The sequence below is a fragment of the Haemorhous mexicanus genome, chromosome 2 (assembly GCF_027477595.1).
Source record: "Haemorhous mexicanus isolate bHaeMex1 chromosome 2, bHaeMex1.pri, whole genome shotgun sequence".
Taxonomy (NCBI): Eukaryota; Metazoa; Chordata; class Aves; order Passeriformes; family Fringillidae; genus Haemorhous; species Haemorhous mexicanus.
In genome coordinates, this window is record NC_082342.1 from 26,160,777 (window position 1) to 26,183,283 (window position 22,507).

General features: G+C 40.6%; 1 protein-coding gene across 1 annotated transcript; it reads right to left on the reverse strand.

Moving 5' to 3' along the window:
* Window positions 1-627: 627 nt before the first annotated feature.
* CCDC80 (coiled-coil domain containing 80) lies at window positions 628-22,044 on the reverse strand. Its single transcript, XM_059837972.1, has 8 exons — window positions 21,429-22,044; window positions 19,134-21,031; window positions 14,982-15,138; window positions 10,991-11,127; window positions 10,195-10,343; window positions 6,788-6,891; window positions 5,125-5,205; window positions 628-3,182 (listed from the first exon to the last, which is right to left on the reverse strand). Exons 2-8 carry the CDS (start codon window positions 21,021-21,023, stop codon window positions 2,836-2,838), a joined length of 2,865 nt encoding a protein of 954 aa, XP_059693955.1. The 5' UTR covers window positions 21,024-21,031; window positions 21,429-22,044; the 3' UTR covers window positions 628-2,835.
* Between the last annotated feature and the right edge of the window lie 463 nt (window positions 22,045-22,507).

The following is a 22,507-nucleotide window of genomic DNA, read 5'->3' on the forward strand; positions in this document are numbered from 1 at the left end:
CAAAGACAAACTGTGGATGAAAACAGCCCTCTTGGCGCTGAATCAAATGCCATAAATATGTATAAGAAGAAAGATTTTTCTTTATCACATAGAATCTTCCCACTAAGATATGTTGAAAAAGGACCTTAATCTCAGTAAGTCTGTCCTCAGAGTGATGCTGCAGGGGCAGATCCAGTGATCTGGATTTGATTTGTTTTGCCAAATGAAGTCTTTGGAGAAATGTAACTCCTCAATGCTTATAGCCTGCAAGATAACTACATGTTGTCATTGAAATAATACTTTGGCTTGGTGCTCCTTCTGGATTTGCTTTTAGTTTTCCATAGGTAAAAGTGGGTTGCAAAATCAGGATTTTAAATCATTGCTTTAAGTTTCTGGGTATTTCGTATCATTTTGTAATAAAGACAGAAATAGGCACCAGAATGTAGAATAATGCAGAGTGTTCTACAAATTCTATGAATATTTGTAGTTTTGGTTAAGAGCCTACTCCTACCTTCCTTGATAACTGGACAACTTGTTTGGAGTTGTCTTTTTAATGCAACTCCCACTGAATGCCTAGGCGGGGTTTGGTACTTGCACAATTTGACTTTGAATTTCAGACAAGGGTATGAAAAAAAAACCATTTGGATCAGGTGCTGTGCTCTTTTTAATTTAAGTTAACCCTTGCAGCACAGGACATTTAATTTATGTGATTTGTAGTGTGAGTGAGTTAAAAGGGCTTTCATTTAAAGACTTTACATGAAAGCAAGATTACAGGAAAGTTTAAATGAACCCCTGAAAGAAAATGCTCCAAGGGCATGTTTCTTTCCATCTACAGGAGGTGCCTGTTAGGCATCTGGTATACTTTCCTCTGCTTTTGCTTTAGGCAAGGAAAGTTAGGCAGCAGACCTTGATACAGAAATGCAATGAGCTTTTGTTTTCTAAAAGTGAGCTAAAGGACATTTCATTTTCTTCTAGAAACCCTTCCATCTTGTAATTCTTTCAGTTTTTTGAATTTCTCTGTCCACTGCTTTCAGCTGTGGAAGTGCTATTGTGCTACTGAGAGCTCAGAAGCTCTCTGCAGGCAGCACTCTCTCAAAATAATACTGTTAAATGTCTTCTCCCAGTTAGTTCCAGTCACCTGAGAAAGGTTAGTCAGGAGCTGTACCCAGCACTGACTAGATCTTGTGATAGGGAGGGCAGCCTGCCCCAGAGAGTGACCAGGTTTATAAAGCTAAGGCCTTGTGGCCATTTGTTGGGCCTTCTGACATTCAGAAGGGCAAGTGATGTTTGACCCTTTGTGACTTAAGTTTCTAAAGAAAGTATCTGGTTTTGAGTGAACTTGTTGCTTTATCCAGTTTTGTTTTCATCTGGGAAAAAAAGTAATCAGGAAAATGGCAGAAGTCAAAATACAGAGCATGCTCTGGTCAGCTTAGAGCTGTAGCTTCTCCCTATTCCTGTGCTACTTCTGTGATGGCAATACCCAGTACAAGTGCCCTGTTGTGTGCATCTATATGTGATGTGCACACACAACATGGATTATAAAAAGAAATGTGATTGATCAGGCATACCTTTGACATCAGAAGTGACCAATATCTCATTATAAAGGCTGACATAGTATCTTCACTTAAAGATATTCTATAATCTTTCTGCTGCATCTTAATGTTTAGAAATCTAACCCAAATGACTAGAAACCATGACTATGCATGGTTGAAACCATGGCTATGCAAGCAGTTCCTGACACTGGTTTCAGCAGGGTAGAGTGGTGCTACAGCTCCAATGCCCAAAGACAATCAATGAGAAGGGAGAAAAAAACCATTTCTAAACGTGTGGCAGAAATAGAGATGGTTTAGCAGATTAAATTAATCTCAAATACTTTTATAAACATTTAATCCAGATCACTTTTATAGGCAAGGGTATGAGCAGAAAAGGTAAAAGAAAATTTCAAATTTAGAGTAACAGTTTAATTAAAAGCATTATTATAGAGAGCTAGTTACAACTCATGGAAAATATACTTGAATGAGATTTTTTTTTCTGATGAAAATAATGCTTTTCAGATTTCTGTATTTCAGACAGTGCTAACCCTGGTTAGTGTGTCCACTTAGCTCTCATTAACTTGGATTTAGCAGTGAGGTGGGCAGGACCTAAAAGAACAGGGATCCCTACTGCAAGAATAAATAGCCATGCAGTAAGCTTTGTAGTTAAGAACTTTACATTGTATTGTATTGGAACAAGTTCTGCCATAGCCATAAGTCTTGTTTTCATTCATAAAGTCAGCTAATTACAATGGTAATGTAGAAGGGATGCTGTCTTTTTAAACATGGTGTTTCAAAAAGATTTTATTACTGTTGTTGTTATTATTAAAGAGCATGCCCCATGCTTGTTTCTTAAATTTTTCTTTTCTGGGAGAGACCCAAAATGTGATTTTTTTGTTTCTCTTCATAAGCATAACGAAATCTCACTTTCCAATAAATACACTTTTTTTTTCCTCCTTAGAAAAAGTAGTAAAAAGCACATTGTTGGACAATTGGTTTCCTACCCTACTCTAGTGCCCATGTGGAATTCTTTTGTTTGGTTTTAATACAAACAGCACCTGCTGATGACCTTTGTTTATAAAGGTTTAAAAGTATAAAGGAGTCTTTGTTGTTTAAAGCTTCAACGCTACTGGTTTGAATTGCTTCACTGTAAAGGCTTCTGCATTTTTTGAGAAGGCAAATAACCAAAGTCCCTTGATTGAACAGCAGAAGAACAGCATGGATATCTAGGTGGCCTCGGAAGATTTTCTGCAACTGGCCACCTATTGCTTGGATAGCTATTGGAAGACAGACACGGGAGCAGCCAGAGGCTAAGTCACTCTGTTCAGTACGGATATCCATGGTGGTAACTTCCATGGTGACGGTAGTCATCCTGGTAACCTTCCTGGTAGCCCTGGTGGTAGCTGTGGTAGCCATACCCACCATACTCATCATCGGGGCACTGCATGCCCAGCGACTGCTGGATTGTCATTTCCTGGCGCCGGAGCTGCATGGAATCAATCAGGTCATACACAATCGCCATAGACCACATGGGAGAAGGATACCAGGATTTGACATTGCCATCTTTCCCCACTAGAAGCATGGAGAAATATTCAGGGCTAATTTGGAAATAATTCCGAATGTCTTTCACTAAATTAGCCGGGATGTCTTCTCGGTCTACAGTTGAGCTTCCTAGAAAGTGATCATATAAAATCAGCATTAATGTTTTGTTCAGGAGATGATGATGGTTTCTAGGTAAAAAAATTAGCAACAGGAGATAGGATACAGCCCAAGAGTTGGCAGTATAAGATTCTTGTCATTTGCAAGTTCAGATCCATTTCCTGGATCTGAAATGAAATTACTCTACTGTGAACTACAGATGTATTTTTAACAGCTTTTTTAAGTTTAGTAAACTTCTCCTTATTCAGTAAACAGTAGCCTGAAGCTATTTTAGTGTGGTCCATCTTTTTGTCACCCAAAATCCATTAATTTCTTTGATGTCTTTTCAGCTCGGGTCACCAGTTTATGTATTGCAGAAGGCATATGTGGAAAATGGTAATAGTGAAAGAAATGAAAAGAATTGAAGTGTGATAGAAGAATTGCAGGACATAGAGCCTATAGAGCCTCACTCTTGAACTGTCATGATATGTGCAGTATGGGATGTGGTAGATGTCATTTTCTCTTCAGTGTATATGTTCTAGGGTAAACCTGGTGAACTCCAGGCTTTTAAGTGTGAAGTCTGTGTTGGGTAAATGAGTAGAAACTGTAAGACAGTAAATGAACTAAGATCAGTGGGCACATATATACATAGTTGTTTGGCAACAGGACTCTGAACACGGTGGCACCCTGCCTTACAGACTTGAGGTTCTCTGGAAGAGGTCAGCAAGCAGGTGGTTAAGGGTGGCCTGGCTGATAAAGGCTATGTGAATTTTCAGAAGGCTTCAAAAGGTCCTATGATAGTATGGTTGAAGCAGAAGCATGGTGGCAGTGAATGTCAGTGTTACTGCAGGGATGCTTAGGGATTAAATGTTCACCTTTTTTTCCCACACAGGAAATAAGAGGAATCAAACAAAGGTATAGGGGCCAAATAAAAGGTACCTCTCTAGAAGCTCTCACAGTAGAACATGTGCTAGAAGTCAACATCAATTCAAGGGGAGATAAGACAAAGATCTGTTGATCTTAACAAATAGGAACTATAAACAAAGTCATGAAGCCTCCAGTGAAAAATCAGTGGAGGCTGCAAGAGTGTTGATGGAAGAAGTCTGACATTAGCTTCCTCTGTTTATTTTTTCCCCTCATACATGGACTTAATGTTCCTGTGCTGTAGAAGGACTAAAATGCTTTCATGCACAGAATAAATAAGCTGCTTTCCATCTTTGTTCCTCCATTGATAGAGGCAGATGTTTGGATTAGGTCACAGAGGAACCCACAGCATTTGACAATGCTTAAGGATCTATCTGGAAGAGTATGCTGGGATGCAAGTGGAATACTAAAGAGAACTTATAAGGAAGACGAAGAAAGACTTTTTACTGGGGCCCAGAGAGATAACACAGAAACAGGGTAAATTTAGATTCAATATAAGGAAGAGGTTTTTTAGGATACAGGTGGTGTAACCCAGGAGCGGGTTGCCCATATGGATGCTCTGTCTCTGGAAGTGTTCAAGGATAGGTTGGACAGGGTTTTGAGGATGTCTCAGCCCATGGCAGGGGGTTGGAACAAGATCATCTTTAAGAGGTCCTATTTACTCCAAGCCATTCTATGAATATAAGTGAGGGATCCATAGAGAAGAATCTGCTGAGTGTGTTTTCTATTAGCCCTGCAAACGCTTGAGCATGTGAAAAGGCACAGACGTTCCTGTCTTTGACAGCAAGGCTGGCAGAAGTATGTCCTGGGGACTGATTTCACAAGAAATCAAAATGTGAGGGGAACTTCAGATATTTGTGCTTTTCTTTCCTGAAGAACCTATAAAATGTTTAGTGCAGAAACACCAAGAAAGCTTTTTGTTTATTTTTGCCATCTTATTTCTTAAAAGAAACAAAACAGGAAAACAGTCATACTCATTCCTCTAAAGAAATTACAGCAAAGAAGTACTCAGCACTGTATAATGCCCTTCACGGGTAGTACTGTCACTTACCGTTAATTGGATACAACTCTAAGACACCTCCAGTGTCTTCTCCAACTCCCAGCAATTTGAGGATAGTTATGTGGCGCAGACCTGTGGAGGAAATAAAGAAGGTTTTGGGTCAGACCAGATCTTTGGGTAGATTTCAGTTTAATCAGCCATGTCTGTTCTTGCTACATTAGGGCCCAATCTCAGGCAGCCCTCCAGGAAAATTACTGATTTCTATGGAGTCCCTGCCAGTCAAGTAATCTGTCCCAAACATAAGGATAAGCTGATGTGTTGACTGAATTATATCAGTTGCATACAGCTGTTTCAAGGACAGCAGCATGGTACTGTGATTCTGTAGCATAGGGATGCAAGTATCAGAATCACCAGTAAATTGCAGAGGCCATTCTCCAACTCCAGGATCTTCCTACACTTTTTTTCTTGACTAGTAAAGCTTTTACTTATCACACACAGCAAAAAATTATTTAGAGGCAACATAATTTATGCCAGTTAAACTCTGAATGACTGCAGGGAATAGCTTATGACAGAAACTCACTTCTTCCATTTCTTCTGCACAGAGGCTTGTAATGTTGCCTCTGCTTTGAAGAAAGACCTTAGGGACAGCAGGAACTGTTCATGTAACATGAGTCAGTACAATCTACAAAATCTTTGATGTAACTGCTTTTATTACTTGGAGGTAAGATGCTTGGTAACATACCACTTAGTTAAAAGTGCTTAGTTGTTAAGTGCTTTAGAAACTCACTGGATTATGTTCAAGCTACCAAAGGGTGGGGATACTCAACTGTTTTGACTACATTTTATTCTTCAGAAAGCATTTTTCAGTGGCCCATGTTGCAGTTTACTTTGGTACTTTCCAAATGAGGTGATGCTGATGTTCTGAATGTAAGCCAGGTGATTATCAATAAATAATTGTACTGTGCAGATCTCTCTTCTGGTGCAATTGAAATGCATTGAAATAGCAGCTGTTCAAAGGGACCTGTTTCATTCTGTTGAAGGAGTCGAGTCTAGACCTGAATAGTGTGTGCATTGCTAGGAACTTAAGGAGTAAGTCTCTCTGCACTATATGACATGAAGACAGAAGAATGCCTCTGGGTCTTGCCCTTAGTTGTCTCCTGCAGGAGCCCTTCTTTCTCCACTGACTGTGTAGGTGGATCTTAAGTACCTAGTTATGGGTCTGGGAGGGCCTTTATTGGATTGAAATGGATTCCATTAATATTCTTACAGATTTTGTCAATGAAGTAGTAAGGAAAAGAAAAAACCCTTGATGTCCATATATTTCCCTGATGCCTGGCCCAGTTTGCAGTTGGATTTTAAAGGATCTGCCCTTACCAAAGCATTGTCCTTGTATTGTTAGGTTGTGCAGTACAAAAAAGCCACAAAACAACTATTAGTCTCCTGAAGTACAAGCCTGAAGAGAAGCTTTGGACTGCTAGTATTTTCTGGTACACGAGTGTAATGTTTCAAAAATTATTCCAGGGAATACTTTGTTTAGCTGTCTTAGCCACTGTACTATCTGCTTAGCACAATCTTCCATTTCAATCTGGAGGAAGGTTTTCAGTTGTCAGACTCCTCAGACTGTCCACGTTCAAACTTGAGCAAAGGAATTGTGATGACAGCACCAGGAAGGATGCAGTTTGGGGGAGCAAGAATATAATTTCTTCTGACTCACCAAAATTGCAGGCTTGTCCACTGAGAGCAGCAAGCTGCTGGGAATAAGCCCAGTCTTCATCACTGGGAGCAGAGATCACCACCAGGCGCCTTCTCCATCGGAACCTGAAAAGAGAGTGTGGCCAGGCATGGCCATGACATGTGACTCAAGTCCTCTCAGCGTTTCTGTTTTCTGTAGGCTGAGATATGTCAAATCTCTCACAACTTCTAAGTAACAGCTGGAATGGAAAGCTTCCCAGTTCTGTCCATCACTGGGAGTGGTTAAAGTTTTGTTTGAATTTTACAGCTTATTTTGAACTATACAGCTCCAAAACTTTCAAAGAAACACCTGCAGTGCTGCTGCTTCACCAAACAAACACTGCAAAGTTTATGATCTTTGCTCAAAGCCCTTCAGTAGTTACAGCAGTACTGAGAAGTGTATAATCAAGAGAGAAGGATTCCTGTGGAATTCCTCAGTAGGCATTTAGCTTTTACGTCATTCACCAGTGCTGGAACTGCACAGTTATTTTGCAGTCCAAGGGCTGTCTGAGAATTAAGGTGGATCTTCATTTCAGACATAACTCATACTTCTGTGTAAATAATCACTGACCTCTTTTTTTCTTTCCTGCACCAAAATACCTTCAAGATGGCTTTGCTCAAAATACCTTCAAGATGGCGCTAAATCTGAGCTTGTTTGTGTGCCCATGTGCCCATGGCTGTATAGGGCATGCATGGGCAATGTATAGGGCAATAAGATAGATCTTGGAATCTTTCTTTAATAGGTTTAAATTAAGCACCATCTATCCAAGATTTTGCACAAGGATCTCCTTTCTTTCCTATCAAGGAAAGGCAGTGCCGTAAGGACACTTGAAATTTTAAAAAATTCTAACCTCTAGAGGTTTTTAACACTCTCTCAACAACTTGTTTTTTAAATATAGGTACTTCTTCACTTAACCTAAATATATCAGATTTACAGGAATTTGCAAAGCTGCACGGATATTTTTACAGCAGGAAATGATCTTTTAAATGGATGCAGATGTTATTCTGTTATAATAATAGCCTGCTTTTCTGCTGTACCATATGAAGATCTCAAAATAAAGGCTAATGCTAAGGGTCAATTCTGCTTCACTTAAGAGAAGCTGAAGATAAGGTGGGACTTGCTCAAAGTCAGAGAAGAAGTTGTTAGAAGAGCAGGGCATGCTGATGTCTTTGCTTGTTGATCGATACCAATGTTTTTTTACATTAAAAAAGTAAATTGTTGAAAAGAAAACCTCAATTTTCATCTTTCTCAGAAGGAACAGCAAAGAAACATGAATGTGCATATACAGTTAAGTGAATAGGAATGAGAAGTGTTAAGGATCACATATGTGATGTGAAGAAAAGGAGGGAAATTTTGTGTCGTTATTCTGCAAATGCGGAACAAAATAATCTTCTTGCTATTTTGTATAGAAAAGCCCCTGGTTACCTATGAACAATGAGTGAGAATGTGGCTGTTGGATCATATTTTGCCTAGGGAAAAACTGCAAGTCACTTTAAGATACTTTTACATTTCTTTCAGGTTCTGTTTTTGGTTTTTTTTTTTTTTTTTTAATATCTCCTTTGGAGTTACACAGAACTGAAAAGTGTTGAAAGCCATTCAAGCTGTTTATTCCCTTGCCCTAGGAGCACTTGGTGTGCTCATCTGGGACTACATCTTAGAAATGAATTCAGTTGGTCCTTCCCAGCTGTTAGTTTACCAACACTAACGTACAGATTTCTGCTTTATTTCTGACATCAGAAGCCATGGACCAATACTCCTGACAAATCTGCCAGACCCTTCCCTTTGTGGATCCTTTCTTCCTCCACCTGTTTTGTGTCCTGTTCTGATGTGTGAGCCCTGAGAGCTGCCAGTGTCTAGATCTAAGAGGGAGACTCGCCCCCAAACTTAAGGTTTTCCTCCTACATGTGGCTTTTAAGCATTACTCAAGCTGGTTCTGGCTCTCATGGTCTTCTTTCACACCAGGCAGGTTTGTTGAGAACAATATTTGCATTATTATAAGTGAGCTCTGCAAGGAGTAATGTCAGGGAGATGATGCCAGGGCTCTTGTTCAACTGGGAACCTGATACTGGATAAAGCTGGAATTAATTTTACTGGGAATCCGACCAGTTAACGTGGCTAAAGAAGTCCACCCAATATTTAAAGCCTGATGCTTGTTTCACAGACAACAAATGCATTCTGTGCAGCAGCAGTTCTGTTTAGAGATGCAACATTCTGCCTTTTTCGTGCTCAGTTTTCTAATGTGTGTTTATTACTAGGGCTGTTTCCAAGCAAAGAAAGATTTGGAGCCTGTCCCTTTCCAGTATACAAGATCTTTCTTGTGCTGATCATCTGTTTCCAAACTGTGGTTCTTCTTGGTGGTCTCAAAGATGAATCACTGGGACGTAAACAGGAGGTGGTGAAGTGGGTGGGGTGGACCTTGTTAAAGGTTTTCTTTCTCTTGAAGTGGCCATTGAATTTTAAAATGTTTATGAACCAACAACCTATTAATTTACTTGTTGCTCCTTTCCTCCTTGTCATAATCCATTATGCTGCCTCACTAATTTTTAAAGCCTATTTTAAAGCTTATTTTTAAATTAAGTGTATTCCCATGGATTCTCCTAGTAGGTGAGGAGGATGCAGTTGCATCAGGTAAGGTCTAGAATGATGGGGTAGCCCTAATTTCATGTCAATTATCCTGTGATGATTGAGAGAGGGCTGTGAGAGGGCTTGTAACTGCACAGCTCTTCTGTGGGTCTGAATGCCCATAGTCCAGATAAATTTATTGCCTGGAATTTAGGTCTCAGGGTAAAGTAATAATACAGCATGTAGAGATTGCATAAACAAAATTGTCTTTCTGTAGAAGGTCTCCGACATTTTGCAAAAGACATCTGCAAGACCTTTAATAATATGCATGACTAATACCGGCAAAGACAAACTGTTATCTCAAGCAGGATAAGAAGGAAGTTAGAGAGAATTAATTACTGATTTGAACTACATGGGAGGGATTAGAATGGGATTAATGAGATTGGGATGGTTGATGATCAAAACACATAAACACTGTGCTTCATACATTCAAAACGTTGAGCTAACATCTGTGAATTAATCCTTATTTGCTCTTCTAATACAAATCAGTTTTAATATCTCCATGTCATGATGGGGAAACTGAGGCCCTGAAAATCAGTGTCCAAGGAAGACGTAGTTTGTCAGGAAACATGCTTCCTGTCTTTCAGCATTCTACACAAGACTACATTCAGCTCTGGCTGCATCTCTGTATTTGCTTAACATTGTAAATACTGAGAAATCTATATTTAAAAATCCCAGAAATAGTTACATGGCTATTTTTTATTCTGGTAATAATAATTAGTAGATAATTAGTAGAACTAGCAGCAGATAAGAACAGAAGGTGATACCTGGATAAGAAGCTCTCAAGGGATTGCTTCTTATCTTCTTTGCAGACAATGCCCTCTTTTTTCTGTCTTTCCATGTCTTTAATTCGTGACTGGAACGTGTCAATCAAATCAAACACAGACTTCATTGCTATGGGTACTTCATAGTATTGCTGTTAAGAAAAAAAAATCAAGACAGGCGGGTATGAAGATGCTCAAATTAGCAGCCTTTCTGCATGTATCACAGCACTGTAGGATATTTGGAGATCCAAGTATTCTAATTTGCATGCAGGCAACAAGGCCTAAAACAGATCAGAAACTATGGAAAATATAATTATTTTTGCAGTCAGACTGCCCTTTGGAAGTGTTATATTTTCAGTATTTGCCCAAAGTGATAAAGCCAGGACATTGCAGTTATTCTTTTGTAAGGCCATTCAACTAGAGGTTTGTCCTAATGTAATGTGCTGTCATCCTGTTGAGCAGCCAAACTGTGTGTTTTAGAATGCCAGGTACTACATTAAAACCCTGTCAGGTGTCAGGAGGTTCTGTTCCTCATCATTCCAGCAGAAACACACAATTCCTGAGATCCCCTAAGTGCAGAAAATGAAGATAGCTACCTAAGTTTTGAAAATTTAACTTACTGTTTGTTTTTTTGCTTGTCCTTCAGCCATAACCAAGTCCTGCATCAGTATCTTATGTGCCTCACATGCAAAATTCACACAAGTGAAGTGTAATTTCCTAAATTTTCCTTTTTTTTCCCCATATGTTTCCAATGCATTTTCTTTCAAGAGAGCTGAGTTCAAAGAGTTGAAACCCTCACCTTGACCTTCATGTCAGTGTCTGTCAGCACCATGAAGAAATCATTGTAGGTCATCCCATACTCTTTCCTCAACTCACTGATGAGCTGCTGGTCCACAAGATCTTCATCTTCTATCACTTTCATGGGCTTTTCATTATCTTAATGTGAGGCAAAGGAGAAATAAAAATAGTCATGGAATCACACAGCACTCTGCCTTTGATTTTGCCTCAAAAGAAAAGGGAGAATTCATTTCTCAGAAGGTCTTTTTCTCCTGCATATTCAATGTATTACAAAACATGAATGTGAACTTTTCATTCATATGACTTTTAACTGTCTAGTTTTCCATCCCAATAGTCTTTGAAAATCAGTCAATCCTAGGACTCACGCACTTCAGTATTTATCATTTCTACCTTCTTTTGAGAAATCTTCGTTTTCCTGGAGAGATCTTTGAGACTTTTTCAATATGCTCATACATGTATATGCATGTACTAATCATTTCACAAGCTCCTGAAATGTAGCCACTTCTGTAATTGAAAATGGAAATTTTGACAATGTGCACCGTGTGCAAATGAAACCACATAGGTTATTTGGGTCAGTAAAATATAGCTAGAACAGCTTGAGGTAGGCCAGGACAGTGGAGTTAAACTTACCAGTCTTAAAAATTTACATGTAGTGACTATAAGAAATCAGAAACTGTTCAACATGTCTTGAATGCTGCAGTACTGGCAGCATACCACTCTAGATACCCCACTTTGGCACTCCTTCCTCCTTCTCCTTACTGATTCTAGCAGCCTGACAGGCAAAAAAGTTAGTTTTGACTATGACTTGTACCTATTCAGTGGTCCACTTTAAGAAAACATTCTGAAACAATGAGAAAAAGACTTCTGAAGACAGATATTTGAAGACAAATCTGTGGAGCTACTGAGGTTCCTTATATCCTGTGCAACCAGGGTGCATTGCAGTCAGGTCCTGAAAGTCTCTGTGTCATCAGCACAGCCTCAGCTGTAGCATCCAGAACAGCTCTATACAACTGTAACAGTGCTGAAACAATCCTCTATATGCAATTGTAGGCCTGGAAAGCTAAGGACAGGCTAAACCACACACCAAGTGAAATGTTACCTGAGCACTAAGAGCTTGCAAACTTGTCTATGCCTTGTGACGCCACTATGAATGTTATATTCATCTCTTCGCTTAGAAATCTCAGCCATGGCTTAAGTGACCTGCCTGAAGTCAGAGACGCAGCAGGTCATCAAGAGATGGAATCCAGAGGTACAACTTTTCAGTCCCTTGCTCCATAATTATTTGTCAGCAAATAGAGGTGTGATTAATTGATCCACAGCAACAAGAAAGATTTTAGTCATTATACAGCAAAGCATTTAAAATAGTTTTCTAAACATACATGGCTTTTAAGGAGCATACCAATCTGATTAAAATTTTGGGAAAATGTCTGAATAAGAATCTGATGTTTAGGTTTCACACCTTGAACTCACTGCTTACAAAAAAAAGCCAAGCCAGAAAATATTAAAATTTGGTTATAGTTATCATGCTATATATCTAATTTACATGAGTTTTCATTGTTATGTGTACCTCAGTTCCAAGTTTTATGAAGAATTAACAAGCAATGCTATTAGCTTTTGATTGCATGGATTGCAAGATTTCCTAATTCGTTATCCACTTCATAAACATATCTAAATCTGCTTGATGAGTGACATTTATGTATTACTAATGGCAAGTATGACCAATATAACATAGACTAAAAGTTCATGTTTAAAAGCAAAGACTATCTCATTGGCCTAGATGGAGATAGAAAAATGCAAAAGTTGTTATTGTGAAATGTGATAGAAAACAGCTAAGGTACAAGAGTAACTTAGACCAACTGACCTATGGCACCTTTCTGCTTTAAACTCTAGGGATCAATATGAAGTTTATTAGCTCTTTAGAATTTTCTTTTTAGGAGATTTTCTATCAAAACTTAGAATGAGAAGAAGAATATTAAATTACAGAGTGATACACAAAATTTGAATCAAGGAAAAAAATAATGCCACAAAGGCTGACCTGCCTTTCAAACTTGGAAATTATTTCTGTGGAGAAAAAGGAGGTTATTCTAGTTGCCTCTTTCCTTCCAAGTCACTGCTTGTCCCTGACCCCCTCCTCATAAAGGACACTTGGGATCTGCATAAAGATCCACCAGAGCTGAGACTATGCTGCTACCTGCAAAGTCCTTACTCTCTTTGCTTTTTCTCTGAAAGAATGGAGAAACATTTCTCCATACATCTTTGGCAGCTAGACAGGCTGGGAAGATGATTTATCTCTAGAAATAATTCCAATGAAGTTACAAAGAAGGTCAGCAGGTTGTTTTAGCAGTGCAGTGGCCTAATAGATTAGATGCTTCCTTTGATAATAGGATGAGTAGCCAGGGACTGATGTTTAGTTGATTAAAGCTCTGTTTCTCATAAGGAAAAGAAACCACATATGCTAACTTGGTCTGAAAAGAGGACCTCTGCAGTGACACTCAGCTTTTGTGTCATTCCAGTGGGAAAGTGGGAAATATTCTCTGGTATCACTGTGAGCTAATCTCAACCAGTGTCACTGAGCTCTTTCATTCACCACTGCTAAATGTGCTTGAAATTTCAAGTGAAAAGTCTTTTCTGTTGACTTTTCTGTGTTGTCTTTTGTATTTCAGTCCCAAGATGCAGCACTCCTAGTAGACCTCATAATGCTGGGTGCTCAAGCTTCTCACTACAGAAACATACTGTGTAGAAAATGTTTCTTAGGAGCTTTTGCTGCCTCTGATGCTCACAGAGAATGAGCCTTGAAGAGGCCTTAAAACAGGAAGGGTGGAGGAGAAAGGAAGGTTGAACAGAAAGATATTTCTATTATTTATTTGTATTATGTGTATTGCTATGAAGCTCAGGATTTGGTGTTTTGGACAAAATTGTAAGGTGAACTTCATCTAAGGTTTAACCTATACCCTTCTAAATCTCCTGTTTGTCTTCAACAATTTAATTCCTCATATGAGAACTCAGCTGTTATATACACTTATGTGGTTTGGGGAAAGTTTGGATGTAGTTAAAGTTCGGTACAGGCTGAAAGAGTATGGTCTATGTCAGAGTGAATATCTGGATATTAGCCAGACTAGAGCTAAATATAATCCATAACAGTCCACTGACGGGCAGACAGATCTTGGTACACAAAACATGACCTTGAGTAACCTTGGCCTGCTGTGGAAAATCCTGTACTGCTCCAGATTTGTCAAGGAGGTGCACAAATGAACAGTCTGGCAGGATTTGTGACTCACTGTCACTCAGTGACACAAGGCTAGATCCTGTCCCTCTGAGAGTAGCAGAAGCACAGCTGGAAGCCAGACATCAGACATAAATCTGTGATCTTCTGGCCATTTTTGTGCCAGACCTAAAACACCCTGCAGCTGGTCAGGTTCAGAGCTTTCTGTTCCATCACACATCTTTTCCCAAGGTTTGGTAAAACCAGATGAACTTTGAGGGGAAAGATGTGGTGGACTTGTAAGCAAAATTAGAAGCTTTTATTCTATTTGCAGTATAGAATTGTAGAATATTTGTATTTCTTTGGCTTCATCCAGCAAAGCACCCACAGTGGTGTTATTCTTTCAATTCAGACAGAAATGAGATAATTCAATGATTCAAGAGATACCTAAGCTTAAGTGCTTTGCTGGACTGCAACCTGTAGTCTTTGTGCAGCCACTATTGTCACAAAAGGACAGGTTTTCTCTGGTTTGATGGGTACTTCCCCAGGACATGAACACTGACAGCAGTTGTTTCAAAGCTACCTAAGAAAGATGGATGCCCAGTGTCACCTGTCTACATGGAAAATCTGAATGTGAAGAAGATGGCACTAAATATGTCCAGATGAACTACTTTTCAGGTCCTGCATAATCTCAGATTTTGACCCTGGGGGTCCAAAGCTGGGGTGATTTTTCCTGTTGCTGTCTGTATTGTGCCCATGGCATGGAAAGAAAGTATTAAAAGAAAAAAACCTAGCTGGAAGTGGTCAATTTTCATGCTGCTGCTGTTCATGGTGCCAAAAATTGTGATGACTGAGATCTTCCTGGTTGCCATCTTGCAGAAGCTCTCCAGATACTCGTCTCGCTGCTGTACGTACATGGTGTTGTCTGCCTTGGGGGTTGTGATCAGCTGATTGGTGGCAGAGACAAAAGAGTTTGTTTAGTATAAGAAATGAAGCAGGTGATTATTTTGCTGAGGGAGAACTAGTGGCTGTCTGCAAAGTGGGCTCTCTTTCCTATAAAGCTGTTATTTATTTCTGTTTGGAGTGTACCTTCATGCCCAGGCCTGACCCAAAGACATTCAGCCAGCTACAGAAAAACCTTTGGAAGCAGGTACAGCTGGTTGCACCAGTTCCTCTGCTGCTTCTACCACAATGCTGGTAGAAGAAATAACACGATATTTTACAGAAAGCCACATACTCTCCTTTTATCCCTTGCCCTGCCAGACCCACCAGGTCTCCCTCACAGTCTTCAGTGGTGCTCTGACTCATTCACAGGGCAGGGCTGTGAGTGGGTCAGAGCACCACTGAGGGCTGCTCTGCCCTCACCCCACGGTCCAGGCAGGGCTCCCCTGCCTGTTTTGACTGCCAAGGGGTGAGTACAATTAGGGCTACATGAGTACTTATGTAATTGATGGCCATCTAGGAAGACCTTGAGGACTTGCTAAGGCCATTGTGACTTCATCTTAAAATAACTGATTTTGCTTTTCTTTGTTCTAAGCTAATTTGATGTCTTACCGGACTTATACTTGCACAAAGGCACAACTGTGGGCAAAAGGGAACAGGAACAATTACAACAACAAAAGTATAAAAAAGCTCATTCTACAGCACTTACTTAAAAAGTACATTCTACAGTACTTACTTCAAAGCCTTCTAAGGATTGCAAAGATTTAATTTTTTAAAAATTTAGGGCGTATGATTCAGACCCTTCATCAGTGACTGAGATGAAAATATTCCAGGGAAGGGATGTGCATAACAACATTCAGTGATCCAATGCAGCAGTTTCAAGCAGAAGATTCCTAGGAATAATGCAACTCTAGCAATGTAATCATTCTAACTGGCAGCAGTGAACAGCAATTAAGCACCTGTGACGGATCCCCCAAATACAAAGGGAGCTGGAATATAGACTCAAGTTTTATGATTTAAAGTCACAATCGCCAAAATCCTTCAATTACAAATTTATGCTTTAACCTGTAACAGGAGTAATAATTTTCTGGCTGCCTTCTGAAGTTTGTGGGGTCTGAAGGCTAATTTTTACTGTACACTCTTTATAAATCCAGTTCATCAATGTAAAAACATTTCTAGGCTTATAAAATCTGCCTCTCAATTATGCAAAGGCCCCTGGCATGACTACAGCTTTGGGACATGAAGGTGAATGAGAGTGACAGACAGAAAGAGGATTTTGTTTCAGGGCTACAGCATGTAACACATTGCTTTTAAAATGCATATTAAAAAGCTTCAAATTAAAAAAAGGATTAAGAGAGGGGCTTGGGGACTGAGATGAAAAACAGACCCTTGGTTTGTATTGTCTCCTCCTGCTTTTGGAGGTCATAACCTGGAATGCAGAGTCAAGCCTGAATCTGATCTACTTCATCAAACCTCGTAGAACAAAGCAAGTTTCCAACCAAAGTTTTATGCCAGGTCTGTTTTAACCCAGGCTGTATGTGCGCTGTCTCTATCAGTGTTTGCATTACAGAATCACAGGATGGTTTGGGTGAGAAAGGACCTTCAGGATCATCTTGTTCCAACCCTTCTGCCAGGGGAAGGGACACCTTCCACTAGACCAGGTTGCTCAAAGCCCCATCCAGCCTGGACTTGGACACTTATAGGGATACATCATCCACAACTATGACTCTCCCTCTTTTTTATAAGCTCTGTTTAGCTACTTGAAGGCTCCTATAAGGTCTCCCTGGAGCTTTTTCTTCTCCAAGGCGAACAACCCCAACTCTTTCACCCTGTTTCCAAAGGAGAGGTGCTCCAGTCCTCTGGTTATCTTCCCGTTCCTCATTTGCTTGCATGCATGTGTGTGTGCCTCTGTGTGTGTGTGTGTGTGTGTGTGTGTGTGCATATGTGTATATGTGCATGTGGGTATATATGGAATGTTACAAATAAACTGTCAGTTGGCATTTTGTCACCACAGAGAAATAAACAAAAAACCCAAACTCACAAGGCCAAAATTTCTAAACATTTGTAGGACTGCAACAAAACCCCCACTATAGAGAGGTGAGGCTGTTGGACTCAAAACTCATACAGTTTTTTTTCAATTTCTACACCTGGGACCTATATTTGTCATTAATTGAACTTAACCCAGAATAGACTTTAAAATTCCAGATGTTTGAAATTCACACTGAAATCTGAAATTGTTAATGAAGTAGAGCTTAAAACCCCATGACCTTCTTGAAAGGTGTTTGGAAAAGGACTGAAACAGTGTCCATGGAAGCCAGTTGGAAAGACAAAAGTACAGTAAAACAATGGGGACCAACTTGGGTAGAGCTGCTTCTGAAGCAGTGTGGGCTAATTCTCAAGACTCACGAATGGCAGAGTTAAATGTAAGGATTGTTTCCCTAAGGGAACTGAAGAGTTTGATTGGAAGGAATGCAAATAGGCATGTGTGGGGATTCAAAGAAACTTGAGAAGTTCTTTGTTTTCCATATTACAATGAGAAAATAGAGTTCAGCCACTGTTTTTACTAATAACCAGACCAAACCTATTCTTCAGGGAGCTTCAGAGTAAGCAGGCTGAGGATGTTATTAGATTCTGGAAAAGTGAGGTGTAGCATGGCATAATCATTTGTCTTCAGTGAGTTCTGGCCTGATAACCTGAGATTGTGCAACTCTTTCCTCAGAGATCCAGCTGTGAGGTGGCCCAGTATCAGAAGGTTCAAATTACGGACAATCCTTTAAGTTGCCAGGACCATGCTGGTGTTATGAATTAGCAGCCTGATGTCTGTGAGCTTTACTTTTGGCTCTTTTATTTTCAAGTTTGTTTCTATTTGTCCTGATGCTACCTATATTCTTGGAAACCACAACATTGAGACCAAGTTTCAAGGATCCCAACTTCTATATAGTTTCTCTCTCTGAGCTTTTGTTTTGGCTAAATATTAGTTAACAAGTAACTAATAGTCATTATTTGCAAAATTCAGTCAAGTTCAATTTTTTCAAATATATGGCTTTTTTCAGCTTCTAGGCTAGCTCTGCACATTCCCTACACGTTGAAGAATGGGGATGGGGAGAAGAAAGTTGCCTTGTTTTCAGGCCCATGAATCATCAGTAGAAGGATTCATTACATTCCAATGTTTGAAATCTTAACTTGGCATCTTAGCTTGGCACCTTAGCTATTTGTACTGGAATACGGAACATGAAAGTCAAAGGCTTTTGTGACAGTGACTATTGGGCAATAAATTTGAAACAGACCAGCTTGCAGCAGGATAATTGCAAGAAACCAGCTCCTACAATAATATTTTTAAAGAAATGTTTTCCAAATTGTACCCTTCAGGATATGTGTCATCTGCCAGAAAAAACATTTGTACTACAGCGAAAACTGTTTCCTGTCCCAGGTGAAGTGTTTTTTATAAGTAGTTGGAAAAAAATACAGTGCTATAAAACCTGGGGACAAGTAACTCCAGACCATGCTGAAGTTCTCAGGCTTGAAAACTTACTGGAGTGTTACAGTTTAATACAAACAGCAGGAGAAAAACCCAAACCAAAATAAAGTTTGCACAGGATCTCTGAAGATGTCTCGGAAATCTGAGAACTAGAAGCAAGTCCAGTCTTTGTCCAGTCTTTGTCTCTGTGGTGACAAAATGCCTACATGTTAACTGGAAGCAAAATAATCTGATGGCTATATGGTGGCTCATGGAAGTGGTTGGGAAGAGATTTTATCCTAATCTCTGGGTGACTGATTCTTATACTGCATGTAAGATTTCCAATATAAGGCTTTTGAAAACAATCATTTAGGTCTACAAATTTTACCTCTTAAGACAAAAGCACCAGAAAAGAGTAATAGAAACCCACTATAAGTTTATAGGTCCACATACTCCTACTACGAATAGTAGGAGTATATGGACCTATACGAGAGAGATAAGACTTTATTTAGGTAATAAAAATCAGATTAATGAATTACTTACAATGAGCCTCCTCTTGCCTTCAAAATATTCCAGGAGGTTAGTTGCTGATTTCCTGGGAGGCTGTAGGAAAGTCTTCTTGTTGGACTTGGGAAAATCCTCATTCTCAGTTCTGCTTCCTTTCTTCTTCTTACTGCGGTCTTTGTCCTGCTTGCTCTTTTTTTCAGCTTTGACCTTCTTGGACTGCTTCTCACTCTTCTGCTGCTTGTCAGGTCTGTCCTTCTTCTTCTTCTCAGGTTTATCCATTCGGTCATGCTTCTTTGATTCTTTTCCTTTCTTTTGGGGAATATTTCCCACTGCAAACTGTTCCTCTAAATGGGAACTAGCAGGCTTGCTCGGGTCATATTTATCTTCATACTCATTACTGAGTATCTTTTCTTGGGTCTTCTTTTTTGGTGGTTTAGTCTTAGTTGGTTTGTGTTGCCCAGGTGTGACATTCAGGTCTCTGTTGTTAAAGTCCTTTCTGTCAGTTCTGTTATCTTTAAATCTACCCACGTTTGCCTTTGTATAGTGCACTGAGGGAGGTGTTGAGAGTTCTGTGAAACTGTCATAGCGGGCAGCCTTGTTTGGTTTCCGTGTGACTGCCAGTTGTTTCTCTTGGTGGCCACGCTGCCGGTCCCTGCGGTTTGTTTTCCACACAGGAGAGTAGAAGTCCTCAGAGGCTGTGACTTGTGGCGTGGTGGAATCAGGGGCTACTGGCAGCCTGTGGTACTCTGTGGTGGAATGTGACTTCATGGTCCAGGTCCTCTGTGTGCTGGGGAGGGATGTAATTGTTGTTGTAGACCGGCTGGCTGTTGTCACTGCATGGGTGGTGGCATGAGTAGTTGTGGTGGTGGGAGGGAGGGTAGTGGTCCTTATTGTAGGCAGAGGAGTAGCCACTGTGGTTGTCATTGGTTTCCTCACTGTTTTGGTCCTTGTTAGCTGATTATTGTTCTTCCTTGGATCCTCCTTCCTTGCTGACACCTGCACATGTTCACTGCCAGGAATAGGCTGCATGGTGCCCCCATTATTGCCTTCCTCAACCACTTGCCCCTCCACCCCAGCTGCTTTGCACGTCTGGATGAAACCCTTCTGCCTCATCTTCTCAATTTTTCTGATGGGGTTCTGATCAATGACTTCATACATGGCCTCTAGCCTGACTGGATAAGGATACCTTTCCTCCACTTGCAGGGTTTTCTTCAACAGTACCATGCCAAATTTCCCTTTCTCCAGTTTCAGAAAGCTCATGAGCTTAGGGATGAGGGCAGGATCTAGTGGCTGTTCCAGGATTTTTCCTTCATTGGTTATCCTTCTAACTTTTCCTCCTTCTTCCCCTTCTTCATGGAATAACACAATCTGCTGTATGTGCCTCTCAGCCAATTCACAGTAAACATCATTTTTCAGCAGGCTCATCATGAGCCGGTAGTAGCCCTCGGAGGCATGGGGGGCAGAAATGACCCACACCCGATTTTTCCCTGCAAAGCTGGCCAGGATATTGGGAGAACTTGACCCTGAAGGGAAACGTACCCCTCGTGACTGGGTGGCAGAGGATATCCCTTCATCCTTAATCATCTCAGACTTGGGGTATTTGGCTGCAGCTGTGAGTCTCTGTACCAATCTCATTCTGGTCCCTGTGCCCCTGGCCTGGGAACGTGCTTCCCCTTGCAGGAGATTGGTGGGTGGCTTTGGAGGTGCTGAAGAATCCCTCTTGGTAACAGGGTGTTGAGGATTTGGGCTTGAATTCTTCAGGGATGCTCCAGACCTTCTCAGGAGGCTGCTTGAAGCCCTGTAAGGCAGGGGCACTTTCCTAACTCCATGGCTCCCCCTTTCCACTAGCCTCTCTGTCTTCTCAGAGCCACACACTAACCATGCTGCCCACAGCAGGGCTAAGCTGAGAGCTGGCCTCCAGTTCATTGCGCAATCTGTGTTCGGGGGGGGGGGAAGAGGGGGGAGAAGGAGAAAAATTAGATGTTAAGAGTACGATGATATCTTGCAAAAGTGATTAAAACTGCAAAGCACAGGCTGGTTATTTCTTGTGATTTATAAGTGCTTGATTACACCTCAGTCCTTGCCCTAGTGGCTTTGTAAGTTTTACAGTTATTTTTGGGAAAAACACAGAATGGATCACTTTGTGAAAAAATGAGATCATCCTTCTGTAACACGATACTGTCTATCTAAAACGACACTGTGATCTGCATCCTTGTCTCTCTCTCACTCTCCCCGTTTCTCTCACACTCTCACTGTACACACATACAAAGACATACAGAGGAAGGGTCCCGTACAGAGAGCAGAAAGACAAGAATTTGACTTGAAACTTACACTCTCAGGGAAGTTCCCCTGCCAGAGACGAGTTCTCACGTCTTTTTCCTTTAAAAGGAGACCAATGCCATACAGCTTTACTGTGATAAATTCAGTGATTTATCTTTGCACAGCCCAACAGGTCGCAGAGCCTGTTGTGTGTCTTTTGACTTTCTTCTTCACCTTCTTGACAGGCGGGATGAGGTTAGCGGAAATTTCTTTTGTGATCTCTGCTTCTCCATTAACCTGCAGGTCTGGATTTTTGCTGTACCGGTTACCCACAGAGGCAGGGATTTCATTGAAGAAAAGGGAACTTCTGGTTGCTCCAAGTCCCTCTCTTTTAAACTTCCCAAACCTTCTTCCCACTCCTTTCTTCTTCAGTCCCGTTTAGCTCCTTTGTTTCCAGAGAGGAAAGCACCAGCACTAATATATTTTCCAGGCTGAAGAAAAACACAGGAATGTGATGCTGAAAAAAAAAAGGACGCTTCCCTTTCCCCTTTCTCCACACTTTGACAAAAGCAAATTGTAAAACAATTCTTCTTGGCTGGCCGCTGTCCCAGAAATGTCAGGGCAACCCCAGCGCTGCTCCGAACCAGCCTCAGACAACGGTGGCCACTGGAAATGGGGGAAACTTCACTCAGGATTTAACAGCTCAGCAGAACCCGCCTCCTCCCCACTCTGACATAGGGTGGGAGGAGGAGGAAGGCTCTGGGGGCTGAAACACTGCACAGCATCACAGAGCACTTCAGAGAGGGTGACTCCAGCCTTAACTCTTTCCTACACGCATCCCAGCTCTCTGGTGTTCTCCGACCTCTGCTTTTTCTTTCCTCCCACCCGCCCTGACACTGTCTGGATAAAAAAAGTATGTTTCTCCATCTGTCTCAATAACAGCTCTGGTGTTTAAGAATTATTATTTTAAACCTCATTATTTCTGCCCTTTCCTTGTTTTTTAATGTTTTCTGGGAGTTTCTCAGTGAAATCCAATTTTTCTTGACTTTCCAACCAGTTTATCTTTCAGGTCCTCATGTATGTCAGTATATTATTTCCTCAAACATCATATGGGCATGACCGTTTGTTAATTTGTAGTTTTTTAAGAGATC

Coding starts and splice junctions, on each gene's coding strand:
- CCDC80 (XM_059837972.1), bottom strand. CDS start 21,023: ATGAACTGGAGGCCAGCTCTCAGCTTAGCCCTGCTGTGGGCAGCATGG. Junction 15,139..19,133: donor AAGGCAAGAGGAGGCTCATT/GTAAGTAATTCA, acceptor GCCACCAATCAG/CTGATCACAACCCCCAAGGC. Junction 10,344..10,990: donor ACACTGACATGAAGGTCAAG/GTGAGGGTTTCA, acceptor TTTTCTTAACAG/CAATACTATGAAGTACCCAT.